Genomic DNA, 17,022 nt, shown 5'->3' on the forward strand with positions numbered 1-17,022 from the left:
TACGGAGCATCCGCATATGTTGTTGTTATGTGCATATCTAAAGCTCGAGCCTCGATATAAACGTTTGTTTAAAGCGCGGCAAAACGTTTCCAAACGTTTGCACAGTCTATATAGTCCTGCTGTGTAGCGTATACGCGCAACAGTGCAAAAGTTTCCCATTACAAAGCTCTCTGAGAATTAAACAAAAGGCTTGTGTAAACAAATTGATTACATACGAAATTGTTATTATACAGATATTGGAATTTTCCCAAGATGACAGCTGATAAGCTGGCGCCTAATCCGCGAGAGACGGCCAGCTGCCTCTCCGCAATTATGTTCTGGTAAGTCGAAGCGTTACAGAATGATCTTCAAATTGGATTACTTTTTAGTTTTGTCAATTCAGTTTCAATAATAATAGTCTATTATCTTTGCAATACGTTTTTTTTATTTTTTTTTTGTAAAGTTTTATTACATGCCCGAACTTGATCTCTTAAATATGTTGCTGTCAAGTAGACATGTCCTATCTATCTATTTTTCCAAAGATAAGATAATATTCATAATTGTTTTTATCACCTGTAATTACACAACATTTGCGTGGTCACTTCTTCCGATTTAAATCCAATTACACAAATATAACAATTATGTAAAGCGCCAAAATTTAAAATTTGTAATTGGATGCTAATAAAATAATTATGTGTGATTAGCAAAAGTAATTGTAATTACTTTCTTATAAGAAATAAGATAGATAATCTGAACAGCTAATTATATTTATTATATAATTTATATTAATTTAAACATTTATCTTGACAGCTTTGCGCTGCCCATATTATTCAAGGGCCGCAAAAAAACATTGGAGCCCAACGATCTCTACGATGTGCTCAACGAGCACAAGGCGGACAAGTTGGGTGAGAAGTTCTACCAAGCCTGGGAGGCTGAGGTCAAGGCGAAAGGTCACACAGGTGCCAAAAAAGCGAGCATGCTGCGAGTCGTACTCAAAGTCTTTGGCTGGGAATTGGTTATTTCGGGCATTGTCCTTGCAATACTAGAGCTGGGTCTCAGGTGAGTGTCTAAGGATTAAGAAGCTTAAGGAGCCAGAATGAGGCAACTTTTATGCCATATATATATACCCTATATATTTAAATTCTTGGTCCGTTCGTCTCCCTATCGTTCTCAGAGATTTCAAAAGCTAGTCCAAGACTTTGCATACCATACGCAAAAACTGTTGATTCTATAACTCTTTCGTTATGTGCTATCGATAAATATCGATTTTCAGCCACTGTTTCAGCGCATCTCGGGTTTAATAGAAGCTAAAGAGAAAAAAATGTTCAGGAATCAGGAATATTTTAGTTTTTAGACACTTTCTGATTTAAAGTTCGAAAATTTATCGATCTTCTAAGGCTTGGTATTTGCTATTTTCGACGAACACTTTTTCGATTACTCTCTCGTTCTGTGTTATCGATAAATATCGTTTTCTGGCCACTTCTTTCTGCGTAACTCGGCTATAATTGAAGCTAACCAAAATTATCTAAACCAAAACTTGAATAAATTAATCGATCTTTTAAGGCTTGATATTGGAAAGCAATATTTTAGGCCTAAAAGTTTTTCGAGAGGTACAGGATATCTGCTAGTCGGTCACGCACGACTAGAAAACTAAAGCTGTTTTTAATTGTAATATATTGATTCCCTTTCCAGGGCCACCTTGCCACTCCTGCTGGCCGGCCTGATATCAGAGTTCAGCTTGACTGGCAATGGACGCAGTCTGAGTGCTCAGCTCTATGGCGCCGGCCTGGTGACATGCATTGTGTTGAGCGTGCTGCTGTTCCATCCGTTCATGATGCACATGATGCATCTGGCTATGAAGATGCGGGTGGCGGTCAGCAGCGCCATTTACCGAAAGGCCTTGCGCCTGAGCCGCACAGCGCTGGGTGGCACGACGACGGGTCAGGTGGTGAATCTGGTATCGAATGATTTGGGCCGCTTTGATCGTGCGCTCATCCATATGCACTTCCTGTGGCTGGGTCCGTTGGAGCTGCTGATCGCCTCGTATTTCTTGTACCAGCAAATCGGAGTGGCCTCCTTTTATGGCATCGCTATACTCCTGCTATATCTGCCGCTGCAAACGTATCTGAGCCGCTTGACCTCGGCCCTGCGACTGCGCACGGCAGTCCGCACAGATCGTCGCGTCCGCATGATGAACGAGATCATTGCCGGGATTCAGGTGATCAAGATGTATGCCTGGGAGCTGCCCTTCGAGCGAATGGTGGCCCAAACGCGTGCCAGCGAGATGAACGTCATACGCAAGGTGAACTATATACGCGGCGTTCTGCTCTCCTTTGAGATCACGCTGGGACGGCTGGCGATCTTTGCCAGCCTGCTGGCCTATGTGCTCGCCGGTGGCCAGCTGACGGCGGAGCAGGCATTTTGTGTGACCGGATTCTACAACATTTTGCGGCGCACCATGAGCAAATTCTTTCCCAGTGGCATGTCCCAGGTGGCTGAGCTCTTGGTATCCTTGCGGCGGATAACAACGTTTATGCTGCGCGACGAAACGGATGTGGCCATGCTGGCCGAGGAGGAGGACGACGACAGGGCAGCGGAGAGTAAGAAACTCCTAGCAAATGGCAATCAACAGCAGTTCAGCTCGGATGTCTGCGTTGAGATCAAGCATTTGAGAGCACGCTGGAATACGGATCACGCGGATCCCGTTTTGGATGATATCAATATGCAGCTACAGCGACAGCAGCTGGTGGCTGTCATTGGGCCCGTGGGCGCTGGCAAGTCCAGCCTGATACAGGCCATTCTGGGTGAGCTGCGCGCCGAGTCGGGCACGATTAAGTTAAGCGGACGCTGCTCCTATGCCTCACAGGAGCCCTGGCTATTCTGTGCCAGTGTGCGTGACAATATACTGTTTGGCCTGCCGCTGGACAGGCAACGTTACAGAACGGTGGTCAGGATGTGCGCCTTGGAACGTGACTTTGAGCTGTTGGAGCAGGGCGACAAGACGCTTGTCGGGGAACGTGGCGCATCGCTGTCCGGCGGGCAGAAGGCTCGCATTAGCCTGGCGCGTGCTGTTTATCGCAAGGCGGATGTGTATCTGCTCGATGATCCGCTCAGCGCCGTGGACGCGCATGTGGGCCGGCATCTGTTCGAGCAGTGCATGCGAGGATTTCTGCGCCATCAGCTGGTCATATTGGTCACACATCAATTGCAGTTTCTGGAACAGGCCGATCTCATTGTGATCCTGGACAAGGGCAAGGTGACCGATATTGGCACCTATGACCATATGCTCAAGTCTGGCCAGGATTTCGCCCAGATGCTAGCACAGCAGCCACAAGAGGTGACTGAGATTGAAGTGGAGACAAAGACCTGCGGCGATGCCAATGATAAATCTACGACGTATTCTCGCCAAAATAGCGTGGAAAGTCGCAGCAGCATTTCCTCCATGGGCTCAAGTGCGGATGATTCATTAATGGCCCGGGACAAGCCAAAGGAAGTGCAGGAAACGCGCTCAGCCAACAAAATTGGTTGGGGCATGTACCAGAAATACTTCAGAGCCGGCTGTGGCTGGTTAATGTTTCTGCTGGTGGTGCTCCTATGCCTGGGAACGCAACTGATGGCGTCTTGGGGTGACTACTTTTTGTCCTACTGGTAAGTGGAAGGGGTAATGCGAGTTTCATAAGACTTGTTTGGTTATTTATAGGAGCTGTTTAAGCTTTACCCTCCATATCTTGTTTCATTACATTGTAGCATAGATCATTTTAAAGAAATTCATTTTTATTTTATGAATTACCAGCAATTTGCTGAGTTTTTATTAGATTCTCATAAGAATTATTATGTTAAGTAACATTGTGACATTCTCTACAAATAAGCAGTTATTTGTTTTAAAATAAATGTGTTATTACAGTTGTGTTAGGTACATGGCTATGTTATGTTAAGCGTCTGTTAACATACATAGCAGAATAGGAGATCATAAACCATAAAAGGCAACAGTCGCAACGCGTCGTTAAAGTTTTTACAGGTCCTTAAACTAGCTCTGTACATTGCAATGTTATGTTAAGTAGCTGTAAACAAACATTAGCATAGGCTTACAATTGTGTGCACAACTTATATTTGTTTTTCTATTTGGCAGGGTAAAGAGCAACTCGTCATCAACGTTGGACATCTACTACTTTGCGTCCATCAATGTGGCGCTGATCATATTTGCTCTGCTGCGTACGCTTCTGTTCTATAGCATGGCCATGCACTCCTCCACCCAGCTACACAACTCCATGTTCCGGAGCATTACACATGCGGCCATGTATTTCTTTCATACAAATCCATCGGGTAGGATATTAAACCGTTTTGCCATGGATATGGGCCAGGTGGACGAGGTGCTGCCCACTGTTATGCTGGATTGCATACAGATATTCCTCACCTTGGCTGGCATTATATGCGTGCTTTGCATTACGAATCCTTGGTATCTGATCAATACGCTGGCCATGCTGCTATGCTTCTATTATCTACGCAACTTCTATCTGAGCACATCGCGGGATGTGAAGCGTCTGGAGGCTGTTGCCCGTTCGCCCATGTATTCGCATTTTGGTGCCACGCTGAATGGACTGCCCACAATACGTGCCATGCATGCACAGAGGATGCTGATTGCGGAATATGATCATTACCAGGATAATCATTCCATTGGCTACTATACATTCCTGACGACAAGTCGTGCCTTTGGTTACTATCTGGATCTATTTTGTGTGATATATGTTTTGATCATAATACTAAACAATTTTGTGTATCCGCCTGAGAATCCCGGCCAAATTGGCTTGGTCATAACGCAGGCCATGTCCATGACAGGCATGGTGCAGTGGGGCATGCGGCAATCGGCCGAGCTGGAGAACGCCATGACCTCCGTGGAACGTGTGATTGAGTACAGAAGCCTGAAGTCCGAAGGAGAATTTACTTCGACTGTTGACAAAAAACCGCCTGCCAGCTGGCCAGAAGCTGGTCAAATTGTGGCTGACGATTTGAGTTTACGTTACGAACCAGATCCCAAGGCGCCACATGTGCTGAAATCCCTGAATTTCATTATCGAACCATGCGAGAAGGTGGGCATCGTGGGCCGCACGGGCGCTGGCAAATCCTCGCTCATCAATGCCCTTTTCCGCCTGTCCTATAACGATGGCTCCATAGTGATCGATGAGCGGGATACGGAGCAGATGGGCCTACACGATTTGCGTAGTAAAATTTCAATTATACCTCAGGAGCCGGTGTTGTTCTCCGGCACAGTACGCTACAATTTGGATCCGTTTCAGCAATATCCTGACGACAAACTGTGGCAAGCTTTGGAGGAGGTAAGAGCATATTATATTCCTTAGTATCAAACAAAGTCAATATATTTTTTCACTTACAGGTGCATCTTAAGGATGAAATCGGCGAGATGCCAATGGGTCTGCAGAGCAACATTTCCGAGGGTGGCTCCAATTTCAGCGTGGGTCAACGTCAATTAGTGTGCCTGGCACGCGCCATTTTACGCGAGAATCGCATCCTGGTCATGGACGAGGCCACCGCCAACGTGGATCCACAAACTGATGCACTTATTCAGACGACTATTCGAAATAAGTTTAAAGAATGCACCGTACTTACAATAGCTCACAGGCTACACACGATTATGGACTCGGATAAGGTTTTGGTTTTGGACGCGGGACAGGTTGTGGAGTTTGGTGCACCTTATGAACTCTTGACAACCTCCAAGAGTAATGTTTTCCACGGCATGGTTATGCAGACAGGGAAAACAACATTTGAACATCTTCTGAAAATAGCACAGCATGTAAGTAATATAATTTGGGCATTAACCTTATTTCAATTTATATATGCATTATTATTTTTGCAGACTTATGAAAAAAACCTGGAAAAAAAAGCGGAATCAGTTGAACTGCAGCTTTAAAAATATTATTACTATGAGCACCATGGATCTACTTAGGATTTGCTGTCTTGCCAATTACTACTTCATTTAGAGGTTAGTTACCTCTCCATATAGTTATGGCCTTACCCTGGTAATCGAATCGGGAAAACTTCAATGTTTATAAATGTTTGTTAAAAGTTAATTTTTATTCATAGCATTTGATGTATTATAGATGAAATGCATTTACTTAATTTCTTTATATTGCGAATTAAGCAAAGAGTTATAAACAAGTTAATATATTTTATTTTCAATGCATTGGCCGTCTGGAATTTGTTGATTATTTTAGAACTTCGCACAAATTTTAGTGAATGTTAGAAACGTACGTTCTATTTTTTTTGGCCACCACTGTATTGAGAATTTTTCAATGTCAGGTCAGCTGGCGCGTAGTAGTAATCGATTACAGCGATATTGGTATCGATAGGTATCGCTTCTAACACATGCTATTGTTTGTTTGCGTAAATTTCGTAGTAAACACGTCCTATTTTTCGGTCTGCGTTTAATTAAATTTTTAAACTTTATCAATGCACGTGTAATGAAAAGGAGTTCTACAATGGACACGCAGTTAACTTATGAATCAGCAGTCAAGAAAGGTAAGTAAAGGATAGATTTCAATAGGCATAAATAGGCTTGCTTGTAGTTTGTGTACATGTACATACATATGTTTGTAAAAATGTATGTATGTATGTATGTGTGTACTGCCACGTAGATAAGAATAGTTGTAAAGATTTTTAAGACATAATCTTGCTTCAAACGCAGCTCAATTGGTGGAGCGAAACCCCCAATTTCAATTGGATCCTATGCGTGTCTCGATGCACGATGAAACTGATATAATTAATCTAGCGCAGCAAATACAAACGGCGGACAAGCATCTGAAGCACAGCACCAGCCAGAAATTGGTCGTTATACTGGATCAGGTAAGCCTTGTTCTGCAAAACAATAGACCTGCGCGTAACTCTGTTCATTTTCGCTTAGATAAAAATGCTGCAAGCACAAGCTATGAATATACTTAAGGAGTCAAATGAGAGTCGAACACTACACAGCGCCGCTTGTAATTTTGCCAAGAAACCCGGCCATATCTATCATCTTTACCAAAGGGCCACTGGCCAGAACTATTTTAGCATGCTGTCACCAGAAGTATTTGTTATTTTCCGTTCAAAAATGTCTTATATTTATATAATTTATTGCAGGAATGGAATCATTCTGTGGACCAATCATATAAGGGCAGCTATAGACTCGAATATGATTTAAGCTGGACACCGATTAATAAAATAAAGGAGCATGATGATAAGCTTAAATGGGTGGAGAAATGCATAAATAGCGACAACGGTACAACACTAGCTATTGATTTTAATGTTACAAATAATTAAAGCCATAATAAATTTCAATGACGGATGCATGTCATCATCACACATGTCAATAGTAGGCTAAATTAATTTTTAATATTAATATTAAGTTAGAAACGAATTTTATAAACATTTAACTGTAAGATACCTGTAGGAATTCCGCTCACATATTTATCGATTGTTCGATAATATATCGGTATGTTTTAATAATTAATCGTTTAATCGTGAGCGCAGCTGTTTTGTTTACGCTGCAGCAGCTGTGTTATTTTTTCTGTGAAAATTTCTACTTTTTGCTGTTCGGTTTTATCATATCATTTTCAATTTTACGATGTCCACACAGAACGGAATGTATTATAGTCTATTGGAGTGGTTCAAAACGCTCAATCTAAACGCGCCGCATGCAAATGCCGAGGAGCTGGCCGATGGCGTTGCTCTAGCGCAGGCATTAAATCAATTTGCACCCGAATCATTTACCAATTCGTGGCTGTCGAAAATTAAATCAAGCGCTGTCGGCGGTAATTGGCGTTTGCGTATGAGTAATCTCAAGAAAGTGGTCGAGGGCGTCTACGAATACTACAGTGATGTGTTAAATTATACGCTGCAGCACGATTTTGTCAAGCCGGATGTGCAGGCCATAGCTGAGAAGTGTGACCTCAGTGAATTGGAACGCCTGCTGCAGCTGGTCCTCGGCTGTGCTGTTAACTGCGCCAAGAAGCAGTCATATATATGCGAGATTATGTGCCTGGAGGAGGAGCTGCAGGCGAACATAATGCGTGCACTTCAAGAGCTTGAATCCTCGACACGCCAGACCACAGAGGGCGGCGTGGTCAGCTCGTTGTCGCGCAACTCTTTGAGCGGCATGCTCGACGGCAATGCAAAGGCACTGGAGGAGCGCGATGCCATGGCCCAAAAGTGTTTTGAAACTGAAAAGAAAATGCTGCTGCTTATCGATGAGAAAACCAATTTACAGCAGGAGCTGCAAAAATTACAACAGGAATTCGCACGGCTGGAACACAATACAATTGGCGACGATGGCGTCTCACTTGGTCCCATACAGGCCGGCTCCGTGCGTTATAATGAGCTAAGGTGGGCACTAAAACATCTTAATTTATATAGTTATATATATTATAAATAATTTGATTTCCTTTAGACGTCAACTGGAATTAGTTAAGGAGGAGCTGCTGCAGTCGGAGGGCGCACGTGAGGACTTGAAAATTAAGGCACAGCAGCAGGAGACGGACTTGTTGCACATGCAGCAGCGCATAGATGAGCTAATGGTGGGTGCCAAATCCATTTGCCAGAGCAGAAATTCATGTTTGATTACTTTTGACAGAAAAGCACCGCAGAGCTGACCGCTCTAAAGGATGAGGTGGATGTGCTGCGCGAATCCACAGATAAGCTAAAGGTATGCGAGGCCCAGCTGGAAACCTACAAGAAGAAGCTTGAGGAGTACAATGATCTTAAGAAGCATGTCAAAATGCTTGAGGAGCGCAGCGCTGACTATGTGCAGCAGAATGCACAGTTCGAAGAGGATGCCAAACGTTATGCCAACACAAAGGGACAAGTTGAGCTCTTCAAAAAGGAGATACAAGATCTGCACGCCCAACTGGACAATGAGAGCAGCAAAAATGTCAAGCTCGAGTTTGACAACAAGAATTTGGAGAGCAAAACTTTGGCGCTGCAACGCGAAAAAGATAATTTACTCAAGGAGCGCGACAATCTGCGCGAGGCATTCGATGAGCTAAAATGCGGCCAATTGTCCACGAATTCTGGCAGCTTGACCGGCACAACAATGTCGCGGGAACTACAGCCGCCAGCTATGATGGACAAAATGCAGCGTCTGGAGGCGGAGAACAAGGCGTTGCGCGAGGGTCAAGGTGGCCAAACAGCTTTGGCGGTAAGTTAACTATAATTTTTATAATTGTAAGCTATCGAAGGTAACGCCTCCGACATGAATTTGTGATCAGCAACAAAAGCCGAGTTCATTTAGTCATGTTTGCCATCGTCCTCAGCTTTGCTTAGGCTCGTCATTTTGTTGCAGGCTTTTTCTTATTTTCATCAATTAAAAATATTTATTTTTAATTACAGCAACTGCTGGACGATGCAAATAAACGCTGCGAGCATTTGCGTGAACAATTGAAGACCGCCAACGAGCGGATACTCTCCCTATCGCATGCCTCGCAAAGCGATGATCCTATACTGAAGGAGTGAGTACTCTAGCTATACTTTTAAATGAATTTAAAACTAAATATATAACATTCTTTGTCACAGAAATGAATTCAGCAAACAAATCAAGCAGCTAATGGAGCTTAATGAGCAAAAAAGTAAGCCTCAATTATTTGATTTAAATATAATATATATTCTTGATTGTTTATCGAATGTCTTGCAGCACTTCAAATTGAGGAATCGTCTACTCAAAACTCAACAATGCAGTGCAAAATAACACAACTGGAGTCTACTTTGGCCACACGGGAGCAGGAACTAATGGCCTTCGAAGTCAAGTACCGCAAATGCATCGAGAGAGCCAAGGAAGTTATCAAAAATATAGATCCGCGCATAGCCAGTGGTTTGTTTAAATCATTTGAATGCATATATATAGTTGAATTTGTTCTAAAATACCAACTCAACTTGCAGTTATGGAGGCAAACAATTTGGAAAAGAGCGTCGATGTCATTGAGGAGGAATCGAAAACCAAAATGAGCGGCATGGAGGAGCAGTTAATGGCCAGCGCTTTCTATAGACTGGGCGTTAATGCTCAACGCGATGCGGTTGACTCGAAACTGGCCCTATTAATGGGCTCGGGACAAACATTCCTGGCGCGCCAGCGACAATCGGCGCCCCGCAAACCCCTAACTACAATGAAATCAAAGTAGTTGTGGCTTTTTCGTAAGTTAAATGTTCTTTAAACGCAATATTTGTTCTCGTTTTTAGCGTACGTATATATGCATATTTATATAACCCTTATTTATTCGCGATTTGTAAACGATTATCAAATCTATTTTATTTCCAAAAAATCTATATATACATGGTGTACCTTTCGAAAATAAAACTGTATTAGTTAAGATACGGTACGGGTTGTGATACGAGAGCTCTATTGACGCCTAGAAAAACGGGTTTGAAAAGTGCACAAGTCTCTATAGAGAATAATTTTAACTTTAAATTTATGTTTTTAGATTGTATTTATATCACTCATGCTGTCCGTCCGTGTAAACGCAATATATATTTGTCACAAAACTAGATTCTGAAATTTTGGAACTAACATATTTCCGTGAATATCCATATCCTTGTCAACCAAGGATTTTTTGTCCCGCACAGATCTATAGAAAACCTTCGCACAATCTTCGAAAGAAGCTGAACTAGGCTTACGGCTTACCAAGCCCGTAATCGTATTCAATTCAAATCAAAACAAAAGATTAGTTTCTCGTTATAGATTTAACATTATTGTTGTTTTAATTTCAGTATTTGATACATTTTACGCAAGGTATTTGGATAAAACATAAATAGTTCTGGAATTATACAATTAGGATCGTGTAGTTTTTAGGTTTTAGGTTTTTTCGTTTTATGTATGTTTTATTTTTGTATTTTTAGAGTCTTTTTTAGCATTGGCACACGTGAAAAATGCATTTAAAAATTTGCATCTCGTGCATGAATTTCCATATACGAGCAGGAGCTTAACAATAGGGTGTCTTTTTGTTTGTTTTTTTTACTTCTAAAATATGTGGCTTTTAGTTAGGAGCGAAAAGAAAACGTCATATTTTTCATAACAAAGCAACAAATTTGCGCAGTCTACACACATATTCGTATATATATTTATATATTTATCGAGGCTGCAAAACCAATGATAAAATCACCAACAAATTTAATGGCGCGATCCCCTTTTAGGTTCGGTTCTTGCAGCTGTCCTCGCTTATGATCGATCATGTTCACATAATCTTGAAGAGAAATGATAAAATTGGTTTGGAGCCACGATAGCTATATAGACATATGTATACACACTTAGTAAAAGCTATACCATCGATACTGTACAAGGCCGCTGTGTTCTACCAGGGCCGCCACATGCTCTCATCGATGACCTGCTGGCCGCCAACCTGTTGTGCCCGGTACTCCTCCTCTTGGCGCAGCCGCAACGCCTGCCTGGCCGCGCTGCTCGTTTGCGGACTGGCATCGAGCGTTTCATTTTCGTTGGAACCGATGCCGCTCTCCGAGCGTGGCGAGGATTGCTGCGTCGCCGGCGCCGACTTCAGCTCAGAGACGCCCGAACTGACCGATGCCGATGCCGCCGAGGAGGAGGCCACCGAGGCGGGTCGCTCATTGAGCATGGCTGCTGCCGCTGCCGCTGCGTTGGTATTGTTGGCCATGCTATTGGCATAGGCAGCGGCCGCAGCGGCGGCCACATGCGCCGCCTCCAGGCTGCCCGCAAAGTTGGGACTCAACTTGCCGGCCAGATGCGGCTGCATGCGCTGCAATTCAATGAGACGCTCGAAATCCGTGCGTGTGGCAATCGGATCCACCATGGGCTGGGCGCTCAGACCCAAGGCAGCGGCCAGCTGCACATAATGCGGAGGAAGCACCAGCACGCCCCCATTGGCGGGCACGCCCTCAGCCTGGGACTGGGCCTTCAGCTGCTGCTTGTACTGTTCCAGCACATTGACGCAGACGACTTTGTTGGCATCGTGCTCGTAACCCAGCTCGATGACTGCACCGCTTGGCGGCGACTGTTGCTGTTGCAGCTGCTGATGCTGCTGTTGTTGCTGTTGTTGCTGTTGCTGTTGTTGTGTTGGGATCTGGTTTTGGACTGGCGGCGCCAGTTGACCGCGATTGTTGTTCTCATCCTGCTGCGGCGCCAGCGTTGCACGCTGATCGCCGACCACCAGCAACGGCGTCTCGCCCAGCTTTAGACCCTTGCTGTAATCGAGCGGATTGGAATCCTGACTGCTGTAGTCCAGCGAGTGCTCCTCGGTCGGCGCCGGGGTTTTCTTAATATCAAAACATGTCCGGCTGCTGCTGTTCGGACTCTCCGCAAAATTGGCGGCTGTCGTTGTATGCGGGCATATCTCAACATCGATCTCCGCTATGCATTGATCCAGATGCCGCAGCAGGCGCGCCTTGGAGCCCGGCTCCGCCAGCGTCGGCATATTGCCCATTGGCGGCGGTTCCGGCGTGGCCAAATACCGTGCCACTTCGCGTGCACAGTCGGTGTAGCCGGCGCGATATTTATTCACAGCTGCTGTGCGGGAAAGTCAAGCTTCAGTTTTGGGCAACGGATCGGGTGCAAACAAAATGCGAGAAGCTACCTACTTGGATCATCCAGATTGCGATGCCGTTGAAAATGACGTACTGTAAGCTCCAGTATGTCCGCCTTCTCCAGTTTCGTATGCTTCGCCTGGCCATCGCCATTTTTCGCATTCTGATGCTTGGTCGACTCCAAAATGAGGGCCTTGAGTATGGCCAGACTTTGATTAATGCGGGCACGTCTGCGCTTCTCCATGAGTGGTTTATTGGTACGTTTGCTAATGTCCTGCGACGAGGTTACATTTTGTGAGGAGCTCACCAGACCAATCGATTTGATGCCGCTGCCATTGGTTGAGCTGGAGGCGGAGAATCCGAGGCCTGCAATTCAAATTATAAGGTAAGACTTACAATTAAATAAAATTTTAATAGTCAATTGAATATAGATAAGCCAAATAATCGGTCACAAATTGGAATGCTTCAGTTTAATTGCTGGCTTTTCTAATTTGCAATCATTTGGTTTTTCTTAAAGCTTTAGTTTTCCATAAAAAATATATATAAACTAAAAGACTGAACTTAACATAACATATGCCAACTTTAGAGATTTCCATAAGGCATTTTCTGGGGATTTTTAATTTAGAACTTTCAAAAACGTAAGACAAAATTTCCTTAGAAATAATAATTTTAGATATTAATTTTTATACATTTCCGATTCGAATAGTTCTATTTTCTATAATAATTTCAGAAATTAATTTTTTTCATTTCCGATTCTTACAAGTATATTATCCGAACTAATATATTATGCCTCGGTTTTGTCTTTAGTTAAAAAAAAAAACGATACTCCAAAAAGTATGCTACAATATATCAAATATTTCTGATATAGCAAATTTCAAGCTTTACGATATTCAGATTCGAAAACAAGACAATTCTAGTTTTCGGTTTGGGATTTTTCATATTCCAAATTCAAATGGTTTTTGCTTTAAATACAGTTTTTCTTAAAAAAAAAAGTTGTCCAATACTAAAGCTAGTTAATAGTCGAGAATAATGATGTAGTACTTGTTATTTTATTTCCAGAACCCATTAAAAATTGTCCACTCTTATAATATTATGGAAACATACAGTTCAACATATTTTCAAAGTTTCTTTCTCTTCATAAATGTAGCATTTCTTTTTAGAACCCAGCTTTATGTGTAACGCTTAGTTAAAAGCTTTTCATAAATGCCTGTTATTCATTTCTATATAGTTCTTGTAGGAAATCGACTTTTAGTTATTTGATATAACATTTAGTATGAAAGTCACATTCTTGAAGTTGAAGCTTATAAGGTCGAAATTTTCCGAGCAATCCATGCCGAAACCTTTGTTCGATTAACTTTGTTTCTTTAACACATTAATATTCTTTTTCAAATAGTTTTTTGGTTTTCAAACTTGAAATAGAATTAATAATTTTTACCCGCTGTTGATTTATTTTTATTGTAATCCTTATCACGTTTTGCTGTCATTTTGTCATTTTTGCCGAACTCTTAATGAATTCCACACACACGCGTAAATTTGTAACAATTCAATTCAGATTATTTGGTAACTAAATTGGACAGTTTGCCGTAGGTTGTAAGCGCCAAAGTCAAAATCCAAGCCGGACAAAATTACGTCTTTTTGTTTGAACGGCTTGAAGACGTTTAAATACCGCAACAGGAAAAACTCGTCGCTAAACAATTTGTTGCGAGACGAGACGTCCGCACTGGCCGAGCATTAACCGAGTACTAAAAACCGAAACGAACTGCACACAACTCGACTCAACTGAACTGAACTGAACTGAACAGAACTGAACGAACAGAAGCTAACGGTAAGCGTAACGGTGAAACGTACTTCGACTTTTCGTTTTTACTTGGTTGCCGTCGCTTATGACGCCCGCCGTGGTGCGCATAGCTCGTACAAAATTTGCCGACTGAATGGCTCTTGGGCTGGCGCTCGCCACAGCCATCGCCGTTGCCGTCGCCGTCGCCGTCGTCGTCGTCGTCGTCGTCGTCGTCGTGTGGCGCAGCAACCAAAGCAGATTGGAGTCAACCAACAATAAAAACAAGAACAAGCAACAGCAACAACAGTGGCAACGGCGGCAACAGCAACGCCTGGCTGACTGCCTGGCACGTTAATGGTGGTTGTGGTAATGGTTGCCACACACACACACACACATACACTCACACATATACGAACTCACACAACGGCAGCAAAGCTTTAACGACGACGGCGGCGGCATGTTGCCAGTTGTGGGCGGCTGGGCGTTGGCAAATGCGGCAAATGTCAGCCAGTCGACGTGCCGCCAGCGACAGTCGGACAGACGGCGTGACCATGTCTGGCTTTGGCGAGCACAGAAAGTTCGCACGTACGCGCGCCCCTCACACAAACACACACACACACACACACACACATACGAGCACACACACTCTGACAAACCCTCATGCACACGCACACACACCCTAGCGTACAAATCAATTCGTTTAGGCACAAATAAAATATGCCAACAAACATTTTTTTCTATAAGAATATGATTCGGTTTTTAGTAAAAGTATTTTAATTTAAAATATATGCAGATATTTAAATATATATTTCTATGTCTATTTTCTGTTTCAGATGTATATAAAACATGGTAAGTGGCAATATTTGTTTTTAGTATGAAAAATTATGGGCACAATAATGATCAAATATAAGGATCAAATGATGTTTTAAAACGATTTAAAAAAAAAAACAAACAATTGATAACAAAAAAAAAAATCCCTAGAATGCAAAAATTGAGATTTTCAAGTATTAAAATATTTTAATTAAAGTTTAATATTAACATTTCCTTTCTGATTCAAATACCTCATAATTTAGGCATGTAGGCAGAAATCCCGCAAGGCTGTATGAAATATCAAAATATTCCGAATTAACTTGGGCATCAAATTTAAAATACTTTGTAGCATTGTCCTAACTATGTAAAAATGTTGTCTATTGGGTGGCCTGCGCAAACGCCGCCAGGCCAGCCAGCGAGTTAGCTATGGTTGTGGCCTGCGGGCTGGTGTGAGCGTGGGCGGGGTGGGTGTGCGCATGGGTATGTATGTGTGTGTGTGTGTGTGTGTGTCTGTGCGGAGATGCTGACGATGACGGTTGCGATTGTGGGTTTGGGGTCGGGGTCGGGGGTCGTCGTGCCGTTCGGCAACCCACATTGAAATCATAACACCAACGAGGCGAAACTTTAGCGCCACAGCAGTCGTGGCAAATAATAAGCCAGGCGACAGCAATTCCTGTAGCATGGGGCATCAACACCAGACGTAGACCATTCTGACAGCAGCAGGGACTATTAGATAAATACGACATCGATGTGGGCAAAAGGATGGCGTTGCTTTGGACAGCTATCAGAGCCACGGCGACAGCGTTCGTTGACAAAAGGCACAAATTGCAGATATGCTTTTAAATCTGTAGATTTCGATCAATGTGCTGCCAGCATATATGTATTTATTTTTTATTTATCATAATTTCTCAGTTATCATAAATTTATTACTATTTCTCTGATCGCTTTCAGAGTATATAAAAAACGCATCACCAAAAAAGTATGCTACATTTCACAACGATTTAAGTGCACAAGCAGGCAGGCCATTAGTAAAAAAGAATCGTTAGTTGGCATTACTTTTACTTGATTAGCGGCTATTGTTGCGCATTGCCAACAGCGTTTGATCTAAGCTAAATTGTTAATTAGCATTGCCCGCTTGCTGTTTTGTCTAGACGCTCGCCTTGTGCAATGACAAACTGTCGAACTGTCAGCCCTTAGCGACATGCACTTTTACAGATGCAATCAGCAACTGTAAAGCACACACACACACACACACACACATACATACACAGACAATGACATCCGCCCGCTCACATTTCACATAGAAGTGAGGCAGGCAGTCAGCCTTCCTCTTGGCTTCTGTGCGTTGGCAGCTGATGCCGCAGTCTGTAAAATTACTGAACTGAACTGAACGATGACTTGAATGCCGCCGTTGATTGTGGGCGGTTTGGGTTGGGTTGTGGGTGTGAAATGAAATCATGTGGCGCTTGGCCTTCACAAGCATACACATAAATCGTTTATAGCCACACCGAGTCCCGGGACGGGCAACCAGAGCAGCCAGAGCCCCATACTAAGCTACAGCAACAAAGCTGTCGCTGTCGCTGATGCTGCCGCTGATGCTGATGCTGCCCGTGCTCTTGTTGCTGCACGACTTGACTGCTCACACTAAGCCCCCAGTCACCCGCCGGTGTCCCTCCAGTGCCCAAACGTTTTATATATGAATGTGTGTTTGTGTGTATGTGTGAGCATGCAACTTGAGTATTCAGTTTTATAAGTCGCATATGCGGCCTAGGCGAAGCGGCATATGCGCTGCTTAAGTCCATGAGTATCGATGCTGATCATTTCGATAACATTTGTGCTTCATTATCAGCTGGCAAAATGTATCGATATTAATCGTATCAATCGTTACGATAGCTAAGAAACAACTGATGCAAAAGAGAATGCAA

General features: G+C 43.2%; 4 protein-coding genes across 5 annotated transcripts; 3 read left to right on the top strand and 1 right to left on the bottom strand.

Annotated features, from left to right (window-relative positions):
- The first annotated feature begins 230 nt into the window (after positions 1 to 230).
- LOC115758337 (probable multidrug resistance-associated protein lethal(2)03659) lies at positions 231 to 6,017 on the top strand. The gene is made up of 6 exons (XM_030698911.1): positions 231 to 320; positions 790 to 1,038; positions 1,672 to 3,627; positions 4,109 to 5,312; positions 5,372 to 5,788; positions 5,852 to 6,017. Exons 1-6 carry the CDS (start codon positions 253 to 255, stop codon positions 5,903 to 5,905), a joined length of 3,948 nt encoding a protein of 1,315 aa, XP_030554771.1. The 5' UTR covers positions 231 to 252; the 3' UTR covers positions 5,906 to 6,017.
- A 355-nt stretch (positions 6,018 to 6,372) lies between these two features.
- LOC115758339 (uncharacterized protein C1orf50 homolog) lies at positions 6,373 to 7,340 on the top strand. The gene is made up of 4 exons (XM_030698913.1): positions 6,373 to 6,513; positions 6,680 to 6,837; positions 6,896 to 7,057; positions 7,111 to 7,340. Exons 1-4 carry the CDS (start codon positions 6,456 to 6,458, stop codon positions 7,288 to 7,290), a joined length of 558 nt encoding a protein of 185 aa, XP_030554773.1. The 5' UTR covers positions 6,373 to 6,455; the 3' UTR covers positions 7,291 to 7,340.
- A 183-nt stretch (positions 7,341 to 7,523) lies between these two features.
- LOC115758338 (protein hook) lies at positions 7,524 to 10,284 on the top strand. Its single transcript, XM_030698912.1, has 7 exons — positions 7,524 to 8,352; positions 8,417 to 8,543; positions 8,600 to 9,163; positions 9,355 to 9,473; positions 9,538 to 9,590; positions 9,656 to 9,832; positions 9,901 to 10,284. The coding sequence occupies exons 1-7, from the start codon at positions 7,595 to 7,597 to the stop codon at positions 10,137 to 10,139; spliced, it is 2,037 nt and encodes a 678-aa protein (XP_030554772.1). The 5' UTR covers positions 7,524 to 7,594; the 3' UTR covers positions 10,140 to 10,284.
- A 473-nt stretch (positions 10,285 to 10,757) lies between these two features.
- On the bottom strand, positions 10,758 to 12,888 carry LOC115759149 (E3 ubiquitin-protein ligase TRIM33). 2 transcript variants are annotated; one of them, XM_030700002.1, is made up of 2 exons: positions 12,565 to 12,888; positions 10,758 to 12,493 (listed from the first exon to the last, which is right to left on the bottom strand). In XM_030700002.1, exons 1-2 carry the CDS (start codon positions 12,752 to 12,754, stop codon positions 11,307 to 11,309), a joined length of 1,377 nt encoding a protein of 458 aa, XP_030555862.1. In that variant the 5' UTR covers positions 12,755 to 12,888; the 3' UTR covers positions 10,758 to 11,306. The 2 variants fall into 2 exon arrangements, with proteins under 2 accessions (XP_030555862.1, XP_030555864.1); XM_030700004.1 differs by having other exon boundaries at positions 10,758 to 12,490; positions 12,565 to 12,878.
- Between the last annotated feature and the right edge of the window lie 4,134 nt (positions 12,889 to 17,022).

This window comes from Drosophila novamexicana, unplaced genomic scaffold (assembly GCF_003285875.2).
Source record: "Drosophila novamexicana strain 15010-1031.04,08,12 unplaced genomic scaffold, DnovRS2.1 tig00000193-arrow-pilon, whole genome shotgun sequence".
Classification (NCBI taxonomy): Eukaryota; Metazoa; Arthropoda; class Insecta; order Diptera; family Drosophilidae; genus Drosophila; species Drosophila novamexicana.